Consider the following 22,653-nt stretch of genomic DNA (forward strand, 5'->3'; position numbering starts at 1 on the left):
CGCTATTCGTAATATAATGTGCCATCATATAGTGAAGTTAGTTGTCCGGGCATGAGTAATACATGTTATGAATGGGAAGGCTGAAGGATTCACTTGTTATTAATTATTTTAAAGTATCTATCAATATGATATCGTCTATGCCAATTTATGGTACAAGAAAAAAAAACAAGCTCAGGCATCGGGAACGTTCTTAACGAGCTGATATTTTTGTCTTTTTGAAATAACCACAACCAAATTCGTAAGTGGTAACTTTATAATGGTAATTTTGGTAGCCGAATATAAGTTTTTATTATGACTTTTCATGGTTTTGTACTTTAGTATTGTAATGGTAATTTTGGTAACCGAATATAGTTTTTAGGGTAAATTACTTTTTGAGTCCCTGTATTTTAGTAGTTTTAACTAGTTTAGTCCAAAAGCAAAAAATTTAACGACCTAAGTCCCTATAAGCATTTTCTTTAACCATTTGAGTCCTTTTGAGTCCAAATTTTAACCTTTTGAGTCCAATTTTTTGGACTCAAATCGTTATAAAATAAACAAAATTGGACTCAAAACGTTATAAAATAAATGGCTAGGGACTCAGGGCGTTAAACTTTTTGATTTTGGACTCAAGTGGTTAAAACTACTAAAACACAGGAACTCAAAAAGTAATTTACTCTAGTTTTTATTATAACTTTGACTTAAATGTTATTTTAGTCTTTGTGGTTTAAGCCATTTTGTCAGTTTATCCAAAGGTTTCATTTTTCGCCTGTGGGTCCAAAAAGGTTTCCCTGTTGCCATTTTAGTCCACTGGGTTAACTTAATCCATTTTTTCTGTTAACGAGAAGGACAATTCGGTCATTTTAGATGTAATTCTGTTAACTTGAAGGGCAATTCAGCCATATAAAATGACCGAATTGCCCTTCTCATTAATAGAAAAAATGAATGAAGTTAACCCAGTGGATTAAAATGACAACGGTGAAACTTTTTTGGACCCACATGTAGAAAATAAAGACTAAACTGACAAAATGACTCAAACCAGAGGGACTAAATTGACATTTAACTCTATAACTTTTCATAGTTTTGTATTTTAGTTTGATTTAGTAGGAAGGAGGACTGGTTCTTCCTCCGGCACTTGTGGAGACAACAACTTGGCCCATAAACCAACAAACACATGTATCAAGTCAAGTGTATGTGCCGGCACCCCCTTTCAACTTGGCTTCCTCGTATTGGGATAAGCACCCAACCATACCCCCCCCCCCCTCCTCCCCTCTCTAAATATATGTATAAATATATATCCCATTGTTTAATTACTTTTTATCTAGCTACAATCTCCAATGACTAAATCATTGCAAACCCACATAAGGAATGTCCTCAAGAAAGTTAACATGTTGACCAAAGTCAACAAATGCAAGAACAAGCCCACCATGAAATCATGTGCTCTTGATCTCATCTCATCTTTCATAGCCATGGATGTCTCAAACCAACTCAAGCAAGTCTTCGAGTTCTTCGATATCGACGGGGATGGCAAGATTTCTCAAGTTGAGCTCACAAATGTGTTGTTGACTTTTGGTCAAGAAAAGTCAAAGGCCACAATTGAAGCTCAAGGAATACTCAAAGAGGTTGACTTTAATGGAGATGGGTTCATTGACTTAGACGAGTTCATGACCATTATGGATGGTTCCAAGCCGGTTTTTGCTAGTTCAAAGGAAGATAATGGTGATGATGATCTTAGAAATGCTTTTTTGGTGTTTGATAGTGATAAAAATGGACTCATTTCTGCAAAGGAGTTGCAACGAGTGCTCATGAGTCTTGGATGTAGCAATTCCAAGATTGGACAATGTAGAAAAATGATCAAAGGTGTTGATAAAGATGGTGATGGTTTTGTTGACTTTGAGGAATTTAAGTCAATGATGTCCATAGGTATCCACTAGTTTTGATCTTAAATTTGAAAACAAGCTACTCGTATCTCTTGTTGTGCTGCATTGATGACTTGTATATCATGCATTGTAACGTACAATATCGATGTATGTATGTATGAGAGACATTATAGATGTGATGTTACAACCACTTTATCTTTTGTTTTCTCGGTTTTATATTTAAAAACAAGGTTTAAGTTATATATAAGTTATTATGTAGTTATACAACTTAATATTTCTTTTGAACCACAAAGAATTTCACATGTAAACTCATTTTGTTCAGAGCTATTTCCAAGATCGACTCCTCGACCGTACCCCCTGATGTGTGGGAAGCGGATGGAATCCGTAAACCCTCGCCCCCCTCAGGTTCGAACCCGGGATTAAAGCTCCGATTTGTCCCTTCACTCAAATGTCTCTAAAAATGGCCCAAACGAGAATAGAACCTTCGTCTTCACTAGGGAGAGCATGTCTTTTAACCACAGGACCGACATCTTAGGACAACATCCCAATAATTAACATACTTGTATTTTGATCAACTAGAATAAAAAAGTAAACATACCCACCTTTTCTATCCCTCAAAAGTTATGGGACCCGTGAACTATGGAAGAAAATAATGTAAATGTTGTGGAACAAAATAATTGACGGTTTCCAAACTTTCAGATCCAAATCCCATTATATGAAGCGCCCATTTTCACAACAAGAATTTTTCTCAAATTGTGTGTTTTTGATTTATTCCTTTTTTATGGTTAAAACATGTGGTGTGTGTATTTGATTCACTCAAATGTTTATTTAGTTATTAGTTTTTATTTTAGTCTCTCAACTTTTGCAAACCATTTGGCTATGGGAGTTGTGAGTTGGAGTTTCTGTTGGCGAAACAACTGATATAACGAAAACACATACACACTAAACACGGTGATTTGTGGGGGGCTAAAAACCCTCGACTCTTTTCTGTTTTATTAACTCAAAAATCTCTTACGTACAATTGAAAGCTAATAACTATTTATAAGGCTATTCTAGTTTGACTTGCAAGTCAAGTTTTACGAAACCAAATACAATTGGCATGCTAAATAATCTTAACAAACTACTATGATATAATATATACGTTACGAATTTATATCGAGATAGTTGGTAAACGGGCAACAAGCTGCGCCGCTACCCCTTTTTGAATAGCAAAACTAAATCTTTTAAAAACTACGTCCATAGATCTCGGGGTCATAACATTAATATGCATGACCCTTTGAACTCGACTAAGTAGGTCCACGGCCTCTTGCGCCAGAAAACCAAAAGTATCAAAAGCAAACGGGATAAACACGTGCTGGTTGTCAATGCACACTTTCTCGTTTTTGATCACTTTACCCGAAGCAGCCTTTAAATGCACATTGTTGGTTTATCTATTCTTTGCCCACCTACCAAAAAATCCCATTGACCCAAACAAACTTTAGTTGGGCTTTATTTTATCAGCCCATCGAGATTAATCCAACAATCACCTTCTTAATCTTTGATGTGTTCCTCCAAGATCTACTAACCCGAGTAAACTTCTCATCTCAATAAACTTCAATCATGACAATGCTTTAGTAAGAATATCAGCTCTGCTCTTCTTCATCTTTAGACACCTTGAGCCTTGGTTTCATTGGATAACTAGTCAGATTATATTCATGCATGCCCGCAATTTGTAATACTTTTTAGCATATGCCTCCTGCCTTATAGTGATTGAACCTTCTGAGTAACTTCCAAACCTAGGTAGTATATTAATAAAGGTAAAGATCCTATACAAATAGCCTTATTATACAAAACGTACGAAAGAGATAGAAAGGTAAAAAAACGCGGTGACATTTTCGTAATTATTTTACCCATAATTACTCTACATGATCAAAATCACCTTACAAGATCAAAATTACCCATACAAGATCATTTTTAGAGTAATTATGATACTATACAGAATTCCCTACGAGATTAAAATTACCATACAAGATCAAAATTACCCTACAAGATCATTTGTAGACTAATTATGATGCTCTATAAAATTACCCTACTAGATAAAAATTACCCTACAAGATAAAATTACCCTACAAGATCATTTGTATACTAGTTATTATTCTCTACAAAATTACCCTACAAGATCAAAATTACCCTACAAGATCAAAATTACCCTACAAGATAAAATTACCCTACAAGATAAAATTACCCTACAATTAAAATTACCCTACAAGATCATTGTAGGGTAATTTTGATAATTGCTCTACGAGTAAATAATTACAAAAATGCCATCACGTTTTTTTTGCCTTTTCATACATGTCGTACGTTTTGTATGATAAGGCTATTTGTATTTGATCTTTTCCCATGTTAATATCCTAAATCTTGCATGTCAAACTCCTTTTTCATTTGATTTTTAAACTTATTTATGTCTTGCATACTTGAGCCAGTGACTATCAAGTCATCCACATAAATACCAACAATAATTAAATCCTTACCAGTGCCTCATTTGTATACCGCTGATTCTCGCGGACACCGGGTGAATTTTAGATGAGTTATGTAACGCTCGTATTTTCATAACTTCCTTATTTAGAAAGTTGTAATTGTATTCTATTTTCAGAAACTTGTAACCTTGTCGTATTCGTATTTCATTTCCAATCTTATAATCCAAGGCTTTGATCATAATGGAAACTCAATTTTATACATATACATGTTACATACTTGTGTTATACGCTACAATCTTGAATACATATGTATACGTAAAACCGAGACTTGAAATACTTGGATTTATCAATCATACGTGCATTATGCTCAAACACTACATCAATACACTTGGAATACCAAAAAAGGGGCTAAAATATGAGAAAAAGACATTAAAATAACCCAAAATCCACCCCTTTGGGCCAAAGGCACACGAGAATACACGAAGGAGACCTTCGTGGTCACCTTCACGTTCGAGATGCACAACCTTCACACATGAAGGTGACCTTCGTCGCCTTCATGTCATGTGACAACTCGAACTTTAGACTTATTTTGATGTAACGTTATGTGCCTATATGATACTTTGAGTAATGAATGTTTTGTTTATGTGCATTATGTGTAACGTGGGTTGCATGATTGTATGTATGCATTGAATCGCACAACACTAGGCAACCCGAACCACACAACACCCACACTCGCACAAGCCCTTTGGGCCGTTTTACTTGTGTTCGGACTTCAAGGGCTGCCCAAGTAAGGGCCGGCCCATTGCTTTTCTTTTGCACGTACAAACATACACACATGAGGGAATCTCACCTCATTTGTTACAAAATACTTTACACACACAAAACCCTAGCATCTCTCCTCTCTCTCACGAACCAAAGGCAGCCAAACAATTCCTCTATACCGAAGATCTTTATTCGGATCATTCTCTTCTACTCGTGACCGGTTAGTGTTTGTATTGTTTTGTTTATTGATGATTACATGATCTCATGCTTAGACTAGAACGATTAGGGTTGTTGATTTGATGAAAATATGATCTATGTGTTGATGTCTTGCAAGTAATCGGTTGAATATAAGTTGTTAAATGTTGTTAAGATGATTGTAAATCGCATGCTTGTTAATCGGTTGTATAATTGTATTAATCGGCTATTGCATGATGAGAATCGGATCGGCTGTTGTTGATGATTAGGGATCTAGAACACGAAATTAGACTATATGTTCAAATGTTTGAATATTGCTCATGTTGATGTGGATTAGGGTTCATAAGAGTTCTTGATAAAAACATTTGAATTATGCTTGTTTGATCGATATTAGGTAAATCGGATGATTGAATGTTGTGTTAATTGATTGGTGTATGTTTGGAAACTGATAAACAAATTGTAACTGAATTGCTTGATTTTTGGGAGGATTGAAACAAATCGCACAAGATCAGGTCGTACAAGACCTGATCCGATCACACAAGTGCTAACCGTACAAGTCCGGTCGCACAAACAGACCTGACCGCACAAGAATTCCCCAGTCGCGCAAGGACCTCTGAATCGCACAAGAGGTTATCCGTTTATAGTTGTTGGGCCGGACAAGCCCAAGGGCTAATCGCACAAGCCCTAACCTGCCCGCACAACCCGATCGGATGCAAGTTGGGCCGTGTGTATTTCCTGATCGCACAAGTCACTTATACACTATTTGGGCAGTTTGTTATTGGGTCACTTATGTTTCTGTTTTGGGCCGAATTATATATTGGGCTGGGTATTCACCGGATCGCACAAGGCACGCATGTATTATTTATTTTGGCCCGGATATGTTAATAGATTTCTTATGTAATTGGGCCGGGAATTGTTGGACTTAGATTTATATCGCACAAGATGGTTGGGCTCGCACAAGCTCAACGGCCCAACCATCCGAGACACACAAGTATGATTATGATATGCTTTGACTGATAAACGTGCTATACGTGTTTGCTATGATTCATACGTGTTTACCATGATCCTTGCATGCTTGCAACGTGTTAACTTATGTGATACATACGTGCGATACTTGAACCAAACCTGATCTGTATGGTAACCCTGTTAGGACGCGGTTGACCACCCTTAGTTCAAGAACCTTTTTGTGTATCTGCCGAGCAACCCAAGGTGAGTTCACACAGCCAAGGCATGTGGTTCCCAGGGTGGGAATGGGATTGAATGAATTATACGTACATACTTAGTTAATGGAACTTAATGATACGAGTCCTCAGGGTGAGGATGGTGAATGATAAGATACGGCTAGACTAGTATACCTACTTGAACAGATCTTCGCACACACGCCAAGGGTTGGCTGCGATAATTATGACTGATTTTCGCACACATGCCTCGGGAAGGCTGCGAACTATACATATTAGAACTTCGCACACATGCCAGGGTGGCTAGCGATACAAATATACATAGTCTAGTATACTTGAGAACTTCCTTAATCTTCGCATACATGCCTAGAGGGCCCGCGATGGAGACCAATACTATACATGAGCAACGAACGAACCATACGATATATGATTACATGAACGAACGCAATGCTTGCTATACCATTTCTATTACTGAACTTACTTTCTGTGAACTCGCTCAACTAGTTTGTTGATTATTTGCTGCATGCCTTGCAGGACCTTAGGTACTTATGGAGCTTGCACAAGGAGGAGCAGGTCGTTGTGGGCGAAGGATCGTGAATGCTATTTGAACACTTATGATATTTCATACATTAACACTTATGTTTGGGTTTATACTTAAATGCTTCCGCTATACTTAACTATATTACATGTTCGATATGATTGGTGGTTAATATCCTGGTCAGTCACGTCTCCAAGCGGTGGTACTCCGCATGTGGATTTTGGGGGTGTGACATGTCACACGAAGGTGACCTTCGTCGCCTTCATGTCACACGAAGGAATGACCTTCGTGATCTTCGTATCACATGAAGGAGGCCACCTTTGCCTCCCCAAACACACGAAGGTGACCTTCGTGTATACCTTAGTCCTTCGCGAGTCATGCTGAAGACGGGAGTTCAACGCAATATTTCAAAGAATGTGTTTTAAACACTTCTTTTCACATTTTTCCAACTCCCAACTACCACCAACTTCATTAACTACCTAAACTCTAATCTCATCTTTTAAATAGGAGCCTCCATACACTCCTAAACACTTTCCACACACCAAATCTTCTCTTAAACTCTCTCATTAAACACTTTCCAAACACCAAATCTTCTCTCAAACTCTCTCATTCTCTCAAATATTCCACACAAGGCAGGAAACACTTAGGTGTTCTAAGTGAGTTTTCACTCACTGTTCTTCTCATTTCTTCTTCTAAACTACTTAGATAACCTCTAGGAAGGTTTCCACAAGTTTTCCATGGCAAACTAAGGTGGAACCTCCCCATATTTCAGGTCCAAAGTAGTCATTAAATTATGCTATGATGTACATTTTTACTCTTTATGTATTTTGCCTGAAACTTGGTGGAATCTTGTACCCACCTTGCTCCCAACTAAGCTCATTGTTGTGGGTTTGTGTTGTGGTTGATCTCCACAAGAAAAAAAACTTAAAACTTCTTTAAAATTCTGCCAAAAAAGTTCCAAGTAACTGTAAAAGTATTGAAACCATCCAAGCTTTCATCCTTCAATGTTGAAAAACTTGTGTTTTGGTGAAGGTGTGAACCATGGAAGCCTTGGCTCTCCAACCTTGTTCCACCACCTCACTTGTTAAACTTTTTGTTTAGATTCATACCCTAAGTATCAAACAACTTCCAATAAAGGGACAAGGCTACATCACATACCCAGACACTCTCCATGTTTGGGATGCACACATCTAGCTAGCTCACTTGGTTGTTTAGATGACTTAGATGAATCAAAGTAAGATAACCCTGCCTCGCCTCGCCTCCAACATTTGCTATGTTACGTATGACACGCCTGGGTTGTTCTTACTTGGCTACTTAGCGACATAGTTAGTTATTTACATTTCTATACTTATTCATGACCAACCGAAATCATCAACTAAGTTGATGATTTTGTGCTTTGGTTAATCATATAATGAGGTTAAATGGATGGAATTCATCCTACTTCCTTGCATGACCATTCTCATGGTACTTTACTTTTAATTAATTCATATTATACGCTAACTTTAAATCCGAATCTAACCGTTAATCAAATGCGAAACTTACACACCTCCATTTCTCTTTAGGGTAACTTCGGTGCTCCAAACTCAAGAACTCTTTCGACTCACTTCCGTGGAAATTTTTTACGCAAACTGTGAGTATACATGACCCCTTTTTAATTTTAGACACTTTTGGGGTGCAATACATATAACTTATGAAATTCACACAATCACATACACACATGCTTGACACAAACAGACAATCCAACATACATGTCACACCCTAACCGATGGCAGAAACATCTTAGTGAGACGAAAACGAGATTGCAAAAGACTTCATAACAACTAAATGTAACAAGTATTTAAAAGTAAATTTTCATTTCATTGCTAACGATTCAAGTACATGATTTGGAAACAAAAATACAACAAGTATCGACTGACTAATACACACGAATTAAAGTTTGGTGCGTTTCTAGTCCTTCCTACTAGATTCTTTTTCACGCGTCATGATCATCATCAATTTCTTACAATACGTATTAAAGAACATGTCAACACATAAAGTATTGGTGAGCATACAAGTTTGATTACTAGCATAAGTATAAGAGGAAACAAATCCACATGGCATAATTGTTATCTAGAATTAACGTACAATACTGTAACACCCTGTGTTTCGGAAGTCAAAGTCAAAGTCAAGATTGAAGTCAAAGTCAAAGTCAAGATTGAAGTCAAAGGAAGAAAAGATTGCTAATTGCGATCTGTCACTCCTTGCTCAACTCCTGTTTTGACTTCTTTGACTTGTAGATAATCTATTTATTTTATCGCATTAGTTGTATTATGTGGAGTACTTGTTAATAATCGAGGTTTATCGCTATTTATCGCATGTCTTATCGCTTTATCACGTATCGCATCGCCATCGCATTCGCGCTTTGAATTATAGATTCTATATATTGTTTTACGTGTGTGTGTTGCTTATGTGTTACTTGTGCATGTTTACTTTAACCTCTGTAGTAATTAATCGAAACGCAATCGCAAACTTTATCGCAATCGAACCGCGAACGCTAAACGCAAGTTAATTATTGTAATTGTATGTTAGATATAGTAGTTGGGATTAATGTGTAAATACTATCGCATCACAAAACTCAATGCTTGAAACGAAACGCCAAAACTCAGTCGTCGGAGCCACTCGATCGAGTGACTGCTCGATCGGATGGTCAACCGATCGGATTGCCACCCGATCGGATAGCCATCCGATCGGTGACCCACTTGATCCTATGCACTTTCCTTTTTGGGAAACCCTATAAATACCTCAACTGTCACATCACTTGATGTGACAGCTCCTCCCACTCGACCCAGCCGCTCTCAAGCTTCTTTCTCTCGATTTCTCGCGATTCTTGTAAGTTTTCAACCTAAACCTTGTACCTCTATGATCTACACGCACTCCTTCACCTTTCTATCTTTTGAATCTTAACTTTTAACCGTGAAACCAGCGGATTTGAGGTGTTCTAGGATGATGTCATCATAGGGTTCTTATGAACTTCATGTTTTGGCTTCAATCCACCAAGAACAACTTAGATCTGAACGGTTTCCACATGAATAAACAAAGATCTTGCATAGATCTGAACATATTCAAGGTAAAAAGGGATTGAAAGATGGTTTTTAACTTTCTTTCAACTCTTTTACACTCAATGCACACAAAAAAACCGATAGAATCGGAGCTCGTTCTGATCTCCTACTTTTTTTTAGTGATGTATCGGTTCAAGATCTAAATTCTATCCAGGAGACTAACGATTTCGGGTTAAACATGAAACATCGTCCCGAACAGTTAACTGGTCGGACTAGGGTGGTTCCTGTCCGATCGGGTCACTTGAGTCTTGACGAGGTCTCTCTTGTTTGGCACGTATCATATCGTCTCGATCAAACTACGAACTTTCAAAACAAACAAGTGTCAAGACGATCAGGCCGCCGGGACGGACTGCCGTCCGATCGGCTTGCACTTATTCCACACTTAAACTATTATTTCAACTTTTTGAAGTTCTGAACGTCGAACGGGTTACCGTCCGATCGGATTGCCATCCGATCGAATGACCACCCGATCATGTGATGTTTGGACTTCAGCACTTAAACAATTTTCAACATGTTCAATGCATGAACAAAGACCAACGGATTGCTACCTGATCGGATTGCTATCTGATCGTGTGACAAACTGCTGTGAACTTGTTCTCACTAAGTGTTCCACCAATCGGATCGTCACCTGATCGAACCGCCGTTCGATCGGTCGACCTGAAGGGTAGAGATACTTCTCTATTTTCAAAATGCTAAAATGAAAACTTCAAAAGGCAAACCATCATACATAACCACATCCTCACCAAATGAGATGACAGTCCAATCGAATGGTCACCCGATCGGATGACCATCTGAACGGATTGTCATCTGATCGACCGGCCATTCGATTGGATTGCCATCCGATCGGATTACCATCCGAGACTTTGACACTTGCACCGTTTTACGCGCCACCTATCGTTTATGCTATCGTTAACTGTTCAGGCTAATCTCTCTCAGTGCCCCCTTCAATCCAAGGCTGTTTTTATTATTAAACACAATATGTGAGTATACTCGAACCCTTTTTGCTTTTAGCACTTTTGGGTGTTACATACGTTACTTATTCTAAATCACAAACTACACACAACGCAACACTATTTATACGCTGATCGCTCTCGCATGTTATGTGTTATTCGATGAATGCTTGTATGTTATGTTAACACAGTGATTGTTGCGTGACACCTTAGCAACGATAGTACTATAGTTTGGACTCAGCACCTGTCGTGGACAGGGGTTGTTAAGGGCTTTACTTCACGTGTCCCAGTGGGGATATGTGTTGCACATTCTACAACTCGCAGTCACGTCTGTGCATGTTTCCCTGTTGATAACCTACTTGCCTTCACTTTGTACATGTTACATGCTGATTATGCGTAAACTATTTCGAACTTTATATGTTATTATCAAACTTGTATGCTCACCTTTACACTATGTGTATTGACCCGTATTTTAACGTATGTGACAGGTGCTTAGGATGCTATGCTTGCTATTTGATGGAATCGAGCTTAGGAGAGTCTAGAAACCAATGAACAATTTATCTTTATTTGAAATTTGAGTTGTCGAACATGTTTTTGTTGGGAGAATATCGATGTCTGTAATAATTAGATTACTTAAATGGGTTATGGTATAGGACATAATATTAACTATTTGGTAATTTAGTCGTTATGGAATTTCTCTCGACAATCTGTTCGCTCAGTTCCATGCCCCGAGGTTTTCGCCTTCGGTTGGGGTGTGACAAATTGGTATCAAAGGCATAACTATAGGGAATTAGGCCAGACTCGACCTAGTCCAGGTCGATGTCTTAGAATGACCTAGTCTATAGGCTAAGTACCAACAGACTGCCTTGTGCGAACCCGTTAGGGGTTCTGTACGAGCTTATTGCTATTTCTCGATCGCCTCGCATTCACGCTATACTATCACAACTGCCTTTCCTAAGGCAATCACACTGCACTATTTTCAAAATGAACCAGTGATTGGATCGAGATTAAGTGTGAAAACCGCAAACTCTCGATTAAATCGCTTGTTCGACCCGCATATTATCTGTAAAACACGAGAATTTGCGTTGAATCAGGAGTGAAATCCACACTTTAACGCATATTTTCTCTTTTCTATTTTATCAAAACAGGAACTAAGCTGTTGAGTTAGGGGTGAAACCCAAACCTTGACGACTTGTTTTGACCTCTATTTTGGTTTTACAAATCTCTCACCAAAGTCTCGACGGACTCCAACGACTTGAAGTCACACTGTAACTCGAAGGATGCGTGCCATTCGCCCAAATCGAGGCGAGAGCATAGTCCTAAAGGCCAAAGGGTGTACCAAAAGTCCTTGTGAATAGTCGAATCACTTTAGGTAGTCAATGTCTACCAGCCGAGACAATCCACATTCGATTTCAATCTCGCAATTGCTGATTTTATGTGTTTCAATTCTGAGCCTGCAACTACTGACTCTGATGTTTGTCGATTTTATGTGAAACGTTGTGTGTTTTATGTGGTTTTACCTATTTATATGTTTCGATTTTGGTAATTTATATGATTTCCATTGTTCGCTTTGATCGACACACACAAATCGCACTACACACCTATCTCAAAACGTTAACAAATCGTTGCTACTTGTGGATGATCGCATGTTATGTTACTCGCCTATGCTATACTACTCGCTGTGTACTCGCAATCGCTATTCTCGAATGCGCGCGCGACCTTGAATGATAGGTTTCTGTATTCTGACTGCTTCTATATGCTTCTATGTGTTCTATGTGCCTTACGTGCCTACGTGTTTATGTGTTCTGTGACTATGTGTTTATGTGATTATACGTGCTCCTGTGCTTTATATACAATAGTTCTGGTGTTTCGCTAGACTATAATAGGCGTAATCGAAATAGCATTTTGAATCCATGGCGCTGTCTATTGCAGACAATGTCATCCTTTGGATCAATTCACTCACGCGCTGCTCGCCGCAAGCATGATGACAAACGCATCGCCTCACTGGTTGCTAACCAGATAGCGAAACTCATCCCCCAGATCGTCAGTGAATTAAACGAAAACGCTAGTAAATCGCCTGAAGAGTCTCGAACAGATGCGCCAAAGTCTACTTTTAGCTTCAAGCAGTTCAAAGCCTGCGGACCGAAAGAATTTACTGGCGAAGATGGCCCTACAACTATGTTCCAATGGTTTGATTCTATCGAAGTCACCCTACGCCAGAGTGGCTGTCCTGACAATCTCCGTACTCTGAACGCTACTGGCGTCTTCCAGTCCCGCGCTTTAGATTGGTGGACGGCTGAGAGAAACAAACGCGGAAATGACGCAGCTTACGAGCTGACGTGGGATGAGTTGAAGGACATCATGATGCAAGAGTTCTGCCCTCCCCACGAATGCCAAAAGCTGGAGGACGAATTCTGGCATATCAAGAAGAAAGATGGAGATAACGTAACTCTGACTGCTCGCTTTAAGCAGCTCACTATAATATGTCCTGATCAAGTGAAGACGCCTGAGATCACTATCAAGAAATACATTCATGCTCTGCCAGATTGTGTGGCTGATTTTGTTCAGGCTGCCAAGACAACTACCATCGAGGAGACTTTTCTGCTCGCCGTTGAAATCAATGATAAATGCGTCAAGGCTGGTGTCTGGGACAAAGCCTCGAAGAATCTGCACCAAGCTACAACCACCGCTACTGCTGAAACCGCCACCGCTGCTCCTCAATCATCCAAGTCCTCTCATCGAAAGAGGAAGAACAATAACAAGAATTGTGCTGTTACCACCGCTACCCCACTTCAAGCCGTACCGGCTCAGCAGCAACCGCAACACCGACCAGCTGCAGCACCAGTTACCTATGAACCGCCTGCAAAGCGTGCATATACTGGTCCTCACCTTGCTTGCCCCACATGTACTTATCATCACCCGGTGGGTATCGCCTGCAGATACTGCGCCCACTACAACATGTACGACCACTTCACAGCAAACTGCCGTACTGGCCCTCGACAAGCTCCAACTCCAGCTCCTGCTCAACTAGCTCTTCTCACTGCCCCTCAGGGTCAACAACAACAAGCTTCTACAATCGCTGCTCATGCTAGAGCCTGTTTTGCGTGTGGTGATCCCAACCACTTCGCAAATATGTGCCCCAACCGGGTGGTTAAACAGGAGCCTCAGCAGCAGCAGCCCCAGCAACAGCAACAACAGCAGCAGCAGCAGCCCCAGCAACAGCAACAACAGCAGCAGCAGCAGCAGCAAGCAGCACGCGGACAAACTTTCAACATCAATGTCCGCGAAGCTCAAGCCGACAACAATGTGGTCAATGGTACGTTCCTTGTGAATGGTATATATGCTTCGTGTTTATTTGATACTGGAGCCGATAACTGTTTTGTGTCGTTAGAATTCGAAAAGCTCCTAAATCGTAAGCGCGCCCACCTCCCTTCGTTATTCGATGTTGAAGTTGCCACCGGAAGAACCGTCGCCGTCAATTCTGTTCTTCGTGATTGTACTCTCGAACTCAACAATCACATTTTTCCTATCGATCTTATCCCGATGCAACTCGGTAGTTTTGACGTCATAGTAGGCATGGATTTCCTTCGGGAAAATCGTGCTGAAGTTGTGTGTTTCGATAAGATGATCCACTTTTCGCTTGCTAATGGTGATTTATTGTGTATTTATGGTGAAACTGCTTCGAAAGGTCTCAAGCTCATGTCATGTATCCAAGCTAGCAAGTATCTCCGCAAGGAATACAGAGTTTTCTTGGCCAACATTGTAGTAGCGGAGAAGGAAAAGAAAGGTATTCTTGGGGTGAAAGATGTCCCCGTTGTTTGTGAATTCCCCAATGTCTTTCCCGATGAGTTACCCGGCTTACCGCCAAGTCGTGATATCGACTTTTGCATCGACTTCATTCCTGGAGCCAATCCTATTGCTAGAGCTCCTTATCGACTCGCTCCGTCCGAAATGCGTGAACTCTCGAGTCAGCTCCAGGAATTACTTGATAAAGGCTTCATTCGCCCTAGCACCTCTCCTTGGGGCGCACCAGTCCTCTTTGTCAAAAAGAAGGACGGGTCGTTCCGGATGTGCATCGACTACAGGGAATTGAATAAGCTAACAATCAAGAATTGCTATCCCCTGCCTGGAATCGATGGTTTGTTTGATCAGTTACAAGGTGCTATGTGTTTCTCGAGGATCGATCTACGCTCAGGCTATCACCAACTACGCATTCAAGAGGAGGATATACCCAAAACCGCTTTTCGCACTCGTTACGGCCACTATGAGTTCGTTGTTATGCCTTTTGGTTTAACCAACGCACCCGCGGTTTTCATGGATCTGATGAATCGCGTGTGTAAACCATTTCTAGACCGCTTCGTCATCGTGTTCATCGATGATATCCTTATCTATTCCGAGTCGAAAGCCGAACACGCACATCATCTACGTTTGGTTCTCGAGCTACTACAAGGGAATCAACTCTATGCCAAGTTCTCCAAGTGTGAATTCTGGATAGAGGAGGTTCAATTCCTCGGTCATATTGTCAATAGTCAAGGTATTCATGTCGATCCCGCGAAGATTGAAGCAGTTAAGAGTTGGGTTACGCCTAGGAACCCGTCTGAAGGCTGTTCTTTTCTCGAACTAGCGGGTTATTATCTCCGATTTATCGAAGGATTCTCTAAAATCGCCGTGCCGCTTACTTCCCTCACTCACAAGGACAAGCCTTTTGTCTGGGGAACTGGACAAGAGAATGCCTTTCAAACCCTGAAGCATATGCTTTGCAATGCTCCCGTCCTTGCTTTACCCGACGAAAATGATGACTTCATTGTCTACTGTGATGCCTCGAACCTTGGGCTTGGTTGTGTTCTCATGCAACAAGACAAGGTTATCGCTTACGCATCTCGTTAGCTCAAAATCCATGAGAAGAACTATACAACCCACGACCTCGAGCGAGGCGCAGTTGTTTTTGCGTTAATATTTGGCGACACTACCTTTATGGTACAAAGTGTACGGTCTTCACCGACCATAGGAGCCTACAACACATCTTCAGCCAAAAAGAACTGAATATGCGTTAACGCCGATGGGTGGAACTTCTCAACGATTACGACTGCGAGATTCATTATCATCCTGGCAAAGCAAATGTCGTTGCCGACGCTCTAAGCAGACGAAGCTACTTGCATAGTGCTCGCAATGTTCCTGCCCAGCATCATCTCGAAACTCTTATCTGCGAAGCCCAACATGCTTGTTTTACCGGGCGCACTTTGAAGAAGGAAAGGATTCTTAACGATGGAGCCCAGTTAGTAAATAAGGCGAATGGGATATTCCATTATCTGGACCGAATCTGGATCCCTAAACCGACCGATTTACGACAGATCTTGATGGACGAAGCCCACAAGTCTCGATATTCTATTCATCTCGGTGCCGATAAAATGTACCAGGACCTTCGCTACAAGTACTGGTGCCCGGGCATGAAGAAAGATATCGCTCTCTATTTTTCAAGGTACCTGACTTGCTCGAAAGTCAAGGCCGAGCACCAAAGACCCTCTGGCTTGCTCGTCCAACCCGAAATTCCCATGTGAAAATGGGAGAGCATAGCCATGGACTTCATAACAAAACTTCCGCGTACAATCTCTGGTCACGGTAGCATCTGGGTTGTCGTTGACCGTTTGACTAAATCTGCTCATTTTCTGCCAATTCGAAAAGACTACAAGGTACAAAAATTAGCCCGAATCTACACCAACGAGAACATATGTCGACATGGAACGCCTCGGGACATCATCTCTGACCGTGATGGTCGGTTCACCTCGCGTCTGTGGGAAACGTTTCAAGCTGCTCTTGGAACTACGCTTAATCTAAGTACCGCATTCCATCCCCAAACCGACGGTCAGACTGAAAGAAAGATTCGTACCCTAGAAGACATGCTCCGTTCGTGTGTCATAGATTTCGGTGGTAATTGGGACGCTTACCTACCTTTAGTCGAATTCTCATACAATAACAGTATCATTCTGGTATACAAATGGCACCGTTTGAGGCATTGTATGGAAGAAAATGTCGATCGCCAATTGTGTGGCACGAGATCGGAGATGCGCAGCTAACCGGTCCTGAGCTAGTGCAAGAAACGACTGACAAAATCCTACAAATTCGAGACAACCTGCTAAAAGCTCGGAGTCGTCAGAAGAATTACGCCGATAGACGACGCAAGCCCATTGAATTTAACGTTAGCGACCATGTACTCCTAAAGGTATCACCTTGGAAGGGTGTGGTTAGATTCGGCAAAAGAGGAAAGCTCGCGCCTCGATATGTTGGACCCTTTAAGATTCTGGAAAGGATCCGAAAAGTGGCCTACAGACTCGAACTACCGGAGGAACTTAGCAACGTCCACCCAACTTTCCATGTATAAAACCTCAGAAAGTGCCTGGCTGAGCATGATTTACAAGTTCCTTTAGAGGACCTCCAAGTAAACGAAACATTACACTTCGTGGAGAAGCCTGTCGAGATCATGGACCGAGAAACCAAGCAGCTCAGACACTCACGCATTCCTATTGTGAAGGTCCGATGGGAAGGCAAACGAGGCGCATAGTTTACATGGGAACTCGAAAGCGACATGAAGGCGAAGTATCCGCAGTTGTTTGTTACGGCTAAGACCTAATTTCGGGACGAAATTCTCTTAAGAGGGGGAGGCTGTAACATCCCGTATTTCAGAAGTCAAAGTCAAAGTCAAGATTGAAGTTAAAGGAAGAAAAGATTGCTAATTGCGATCTGTCACTCCTTGCTCAACTCCTGTTTTAACTTCTTTGACTTGTAGATAATCTATTTATTTTATCGCATTAGTTGTATTATGTGGAGTACTTGTTAATAATCAAGGTTTATCGCTATTTATCGCATGTCTTATCGCTTTATCGCGTATCACATCGCCATCGCATTCGCGCTTTGAATTATAGATTCTTTATATTGTTTTACGTGTGTGTGTGTGTTGCTTATGTGTTACCTGTGCATGTTTACTTTAAGCTCTGTGGTAATTAATCGAAACGCAATCGTAAACTTTATCGCAATTGAACCGCGAACGCTAAACACAAGTTAATTATAGTGATTGTACGTTAGACATAGTAGTTGGGATTAATGTGTAAATACTATCGCATTGCAAAACTCAACGCTCGAAACGAAACGCCAAAACTCAGTCGTCGGAGCCACTCGATCGAGTGACTGCTCGATCGGATGGTCAACCGATCGGATTGCCACCCGATCTGATTGCCACCCCATCGGATATCCATCCGATCGGTGACCCACCCAATCCTATGCACTTTCCTTTTTGGGAAACCCTATAAATACCTCAACTGTCACATCACTTGATGTGACAACTCCTCCCACTCGACCCAGCCGCTCTAAAGCTTCTTTCTCTCGATTTCTCGCGATTCTTGTAAGTTTTCAACCTAAACCTTGTACCTCTAGTATCTACACACACTCCTTCACCTTTCTATCTTTTGAATCTTAACTTTTAACCGTGAAATCAGCGGATTTGAGGTGTTCTAGGATGATGTCATCATAGGGTTCTTATGAACTTCATGTTTTGGCTTCAATCCACCAAGAACAACTTAGATCTGAATGGTTTCCACATGAATAAACAAAGATCTTGCATAGATCTGAACATATTCACGGTAAAAAGGGATTGGAAGATGGTTTCTAACTTTCTTTCAACTCTTTTACACTCAACGCACACAAAAACCGATAGAATCGGAGCTCGTTCTGATCTCCTACTTTTCTTAGTGATGTATCGGTTCAAGATCTAAATTCTATCCAGGAGACTAACGATTTCGGGTTAAACATGAAACATCGTCCCGAACAGTTAACTGGTCAGACTAGGGTGGTTCCTGTCAGATTGGGTCACTTGAGTCTTGACGAGGTCTCTGTTGTTTGGCACGTATCACATCGTCTCGATCAAACTACGAACTTTCAAAACAAACAAGTGTCATGACTATCAGGCCGCCGGGAGGGATTGCCGTCCGATCGGATTGCACTTATTTCCCCACTTAAACTATTATTTCAACTTTTTGAAGTTCTAAACGTCGAACAGGTTACCGTCCGATCGGATTGCCATCCGATCGAATGACCACCCGATCATGTGATGTTTGGACTTCAGCACTTACACAATTTTCAACATGTTCAATGCATGAACAAAGACCAATGGATTGACACCCGATCGGATTGCTATCTGATCGAGCTGTGAACTTGTTCTCACTAAGTGTTCCACCAACCGGATCGTCACCCGATCGAACTGCCGTTCGATCGATCGACCTGAAGGGTAGAGATACTTCTCTGTTTTCAAAATGCTACAATGAAAACTTCAAAAGGCAAACCATCATACACAAACACATCCTCACCAAACGAGATGACAGTCCAATCGAATGGTCACCCGATCGGATGACCATCCGAGCGGATTGTCTTCCGATCAACCGGCCATCCGATCGGATTGCCATCCGATCGGATTACCGTCCGACACTTTGACACTTGCACCGTTTTATGCGCCGCCTATTGTTTATGCTATCGTTAACTGTTCAGGCTAGTCTCTCTCAGCGCCCCCTTCAATCCAAGGTTGTGTTTATTATTAAATACAATCTGTGAGTATACTCGAACCCTTTTTACTTTTAGCACTTTTGGGTGTTACATACGTTACTTATTCTAAATCACAAACTACACACAATGCAACACTATTTATACGCTGATCGCTCTCGCATGTTATGTGTTATTCGATGAATGCTTGTATGTTATGTTAACACAGTGATTATTGCCTGATAGCTTAGCAACGATAGTACTATAGTTTGAACTCAGCACGTGGACATGGGTTGTTAAGGGCTTTACTTCACGTATCCTAGTGGGGATATGTGTTGCGCATTCTACAACTCGCAGTCACGTCTGTGCATATTTCCCTGTCGAATCGAGGTGAGCAAGAAAACCGAAATAACCGAACCGTAACCGAATAACCGAAATAACCGAACCGAAAAAACCGAACCGAAACAAAAACCGACGGTTCGGTTTTCAGATTTTTAATAACCGAAAATTTCGGCTCGGTTTTCGGATAAACTTTTTCAATAATCGAAAAAAACCGAACCGAACCGATAAGTTACAATCCATAATTTTTATGTTTAAGTTTAAATTGTTTAAGTGTTTAACCCAATGCTAGTAGAAAATGTTAATTTTATTTTTGAATGTTAAGTGTTTATTAAAAAAATATTATAACTGAAATGATTTATTATTACCTATAAGATATAACAAAATTTAATATAAAAATTAAATTTAATAAAAACTTTGGAATAGATTAAAAGGTTTGGTTTATTTAAACAATATTAATTAAAGAGGTTAACTACAATAACTTAAGTATAAACATATAAAAAGATTGTTATAAGATAAATTATACTTTTTATTTTTTGAATCTTACGTAATTTTGTTCCAAAAACCGAAATAACCGAAAAACCGAACCGAATCGACGTAAAAACCGAAAAACCGAAACAAAAAAAAACCGAAACCGAACGGTTTTTAAAACCCAAAAACCGATATTTCGGTTTCGGTTTCGATTTTACCCAAAAACCGAACTGAACCGAACCGTGCACACCCCTACTGTCGATAACCTACTTGCCTTCACTTTGTACATGTTACATGCTGATTATGCGTAAACTATTTCGAACTCTATATGCTATTATCAAACTTGTATGCTCACCTTTACACTATGTGTATTGACCCGTATTTTAACGTATGTGACAGGTGCTTAGGTTGCTATGCTTGCTATTTGATGGAATCGAGCTTAGGAGAGTCTAGAAACCAATGAACAATTTATCTTTATTTGAAATTTGAGTTGTCGAACATGTTTTTGTTTGGAGAATATCGATGTCTGTAAGAATTAGATTACTTAAATGGGTTATGGTATGGGACATAATATTAACTATTTGGTAATTTAGTCGTTATGGAATTTCTCTCGACAATCTGTTCGCTCAGTGCCATGCCCCGAGGTTTTCGCCTTCGGTTGGGGTGTGACAAATACTAGCTTGCAACTATAAATGTCAACTCAAAGATTCCCGCTAGTGTAATCTTGTCGTAGCAACGACAAGACGGTTATGATTAACTTAACATGACCTCAAGAATACAGGCGGTGCGTTACCCCTATAGCGATATACATGTTAAGGGAGGCTTGTATGAAGTTAGTGACAATTATAAAGCATAAGAATAGTCTAGCGTACACGAATTCAAGCATAACTTATTAGCATGTATATCGGATCATTTGTTTGTGTTTAAGCATAAAGTATTTGATTGAGTGATTTTCATAATGTATACGTATTGCACCCAAAGTGATGGAAATTTAAAAGGGGTCATGTAGACTCACGGTTTTGTAAACTTTCCGATTAAACCGAGAGTTTATGATTTGTTAAGATGGAAACACCGAAGTTACCCTACATGGGGAAACGAAGGTGTGTGAGTATTCGGATTTTAACGAAGGATTCAGTTTTTGAATTCAAGTATAAAAGTATATATACACGAAAATATATATCGTCTAAGTACTCGTTTTGACACTAAGTTTGTACGTGGTTTTATGGGCCCTAACTTGCCCATTAGAATCATAAACGAGAAACTTAGAACAAAGATTAAATAACCTAAGTTCATAACACCTAACCACAAACCGATTAGCATCATGAATTCGGTTAATATATATATATATATATATATATATAGATATTTTATATCTTATATTATATAGTATTATTATATTTGATCCATCATGTATTATCATAGAATGCATGTCAGTCAAGCATGGATGTATGAACACCTCATTGTATGATTCATCAAAGCACAAAGTTTACCAACTTGGTTGGTAAACCGGTTAGTCATGAATGAAAGTAAAGTACAACTAATCTACTAACATACTAAGTAGCCAAATAAGAAAAACCTGGGTGTGTCATACCCAACATGACCGATGTTTGAGGCGAGGCGGGGTTAACTTACTTTAGGACTAGGAAACTACTTAGTGAATATGAATACAAACATCAAGTGAGGTGGTGGAACAAATTTAGGATAGCCAAGGCTTCTAAGGTTCACACCTTTACCAAAACACAAGTCTTGCCATATGAACTATGGTAAACTTGGATGGTTTCAACACTTGTGGGTTGTCTAAACCCTATCAAAACAGAAAGTTTAGAGGGTGTTTTCACCTCTAAACTCATAAGAATCAACCATACACAAGTTCTCAAACCATGGACTTGATTAGAGGCAAGGTAGGTACAAGATTGTATAAGTTTAACATGTTCATAAAGATTTAAATAAAAGTTCTTCCAAAACAGAAAGTTTGGACCTCAAAATGGTGATATTCCACCTTAGTTTACAATGGTAAACTTGTGGAAACACTCCTAGAGGTTGTTGGATCGAGATTCGACCTATACGAGTCTATCAGAAGAGTTCTAATCCAAACCAAAGGCGGAATTCATTGATTCGAACTTGATTGCAGCTTGATTCACACACAGATTCACTTAAACTGTCTTGTATATTGATTTGAAAGCGTTACAGATCATACGACACTTCAGCAGCACCTCGGCTTTGGAATCACAACTTGTTCCAAATGACAACCAAGCTCAGGTATTTATAGTGGATGCCATTTCGC

At 40.1% G+C, this 22,653-nt stretch overlaps 1 protein-coding gene across 1 annotated transcript; it reads left to right on the forward strand.

The window, feature by feature from the left end:
• The first annotated feature begins 1,233 nt into the window (after positions 1–1,233).
• LOC110921315 (probable calcium-binding protein CML23) lies at positions 1,234–2,049 on the forward strand. The gene has a single exon (XM_022165609.2). The coding sequence runs from the start codon at positions 1,314–1,316 to the stop codon at positions 1,908–1,910; it is 597 nt and encodes a 198-aa protein (XP_022021301.1). The 5' UTR covers positions 1,234–1,313; the 3' UTR covers positions 1,911–2,049.
• The last annotated feature ends 20,604 nt before the right edge of the window (positions 2,050–22,653 follow it).

Source organism: Helianthus annuus, chromosome 17, assembly GCF_002127325.2.
Source record: "Helianthus annuus cultivar XRQ/B chromosome 17, HanXRQr2.0-SUNRISE, whole genome shotgun sequence".
Classification (NCBI taxonomy): Eukaryota; Viridiplantae; Streptophyta; class Magnoliopsida; order Asterales; family Asteraceae; genus Helianthus; species Helianthus annuus.

What these genes read in the sequence shown, in the direction of transcription:
- LOC110921315 (XM_022165609.2), top strand. Translation starts at nt 1,314, where the DNA reads ATGACTAAATCATTGCAAACCCACATAAGGAATGTCCTCAAGAAAGTT.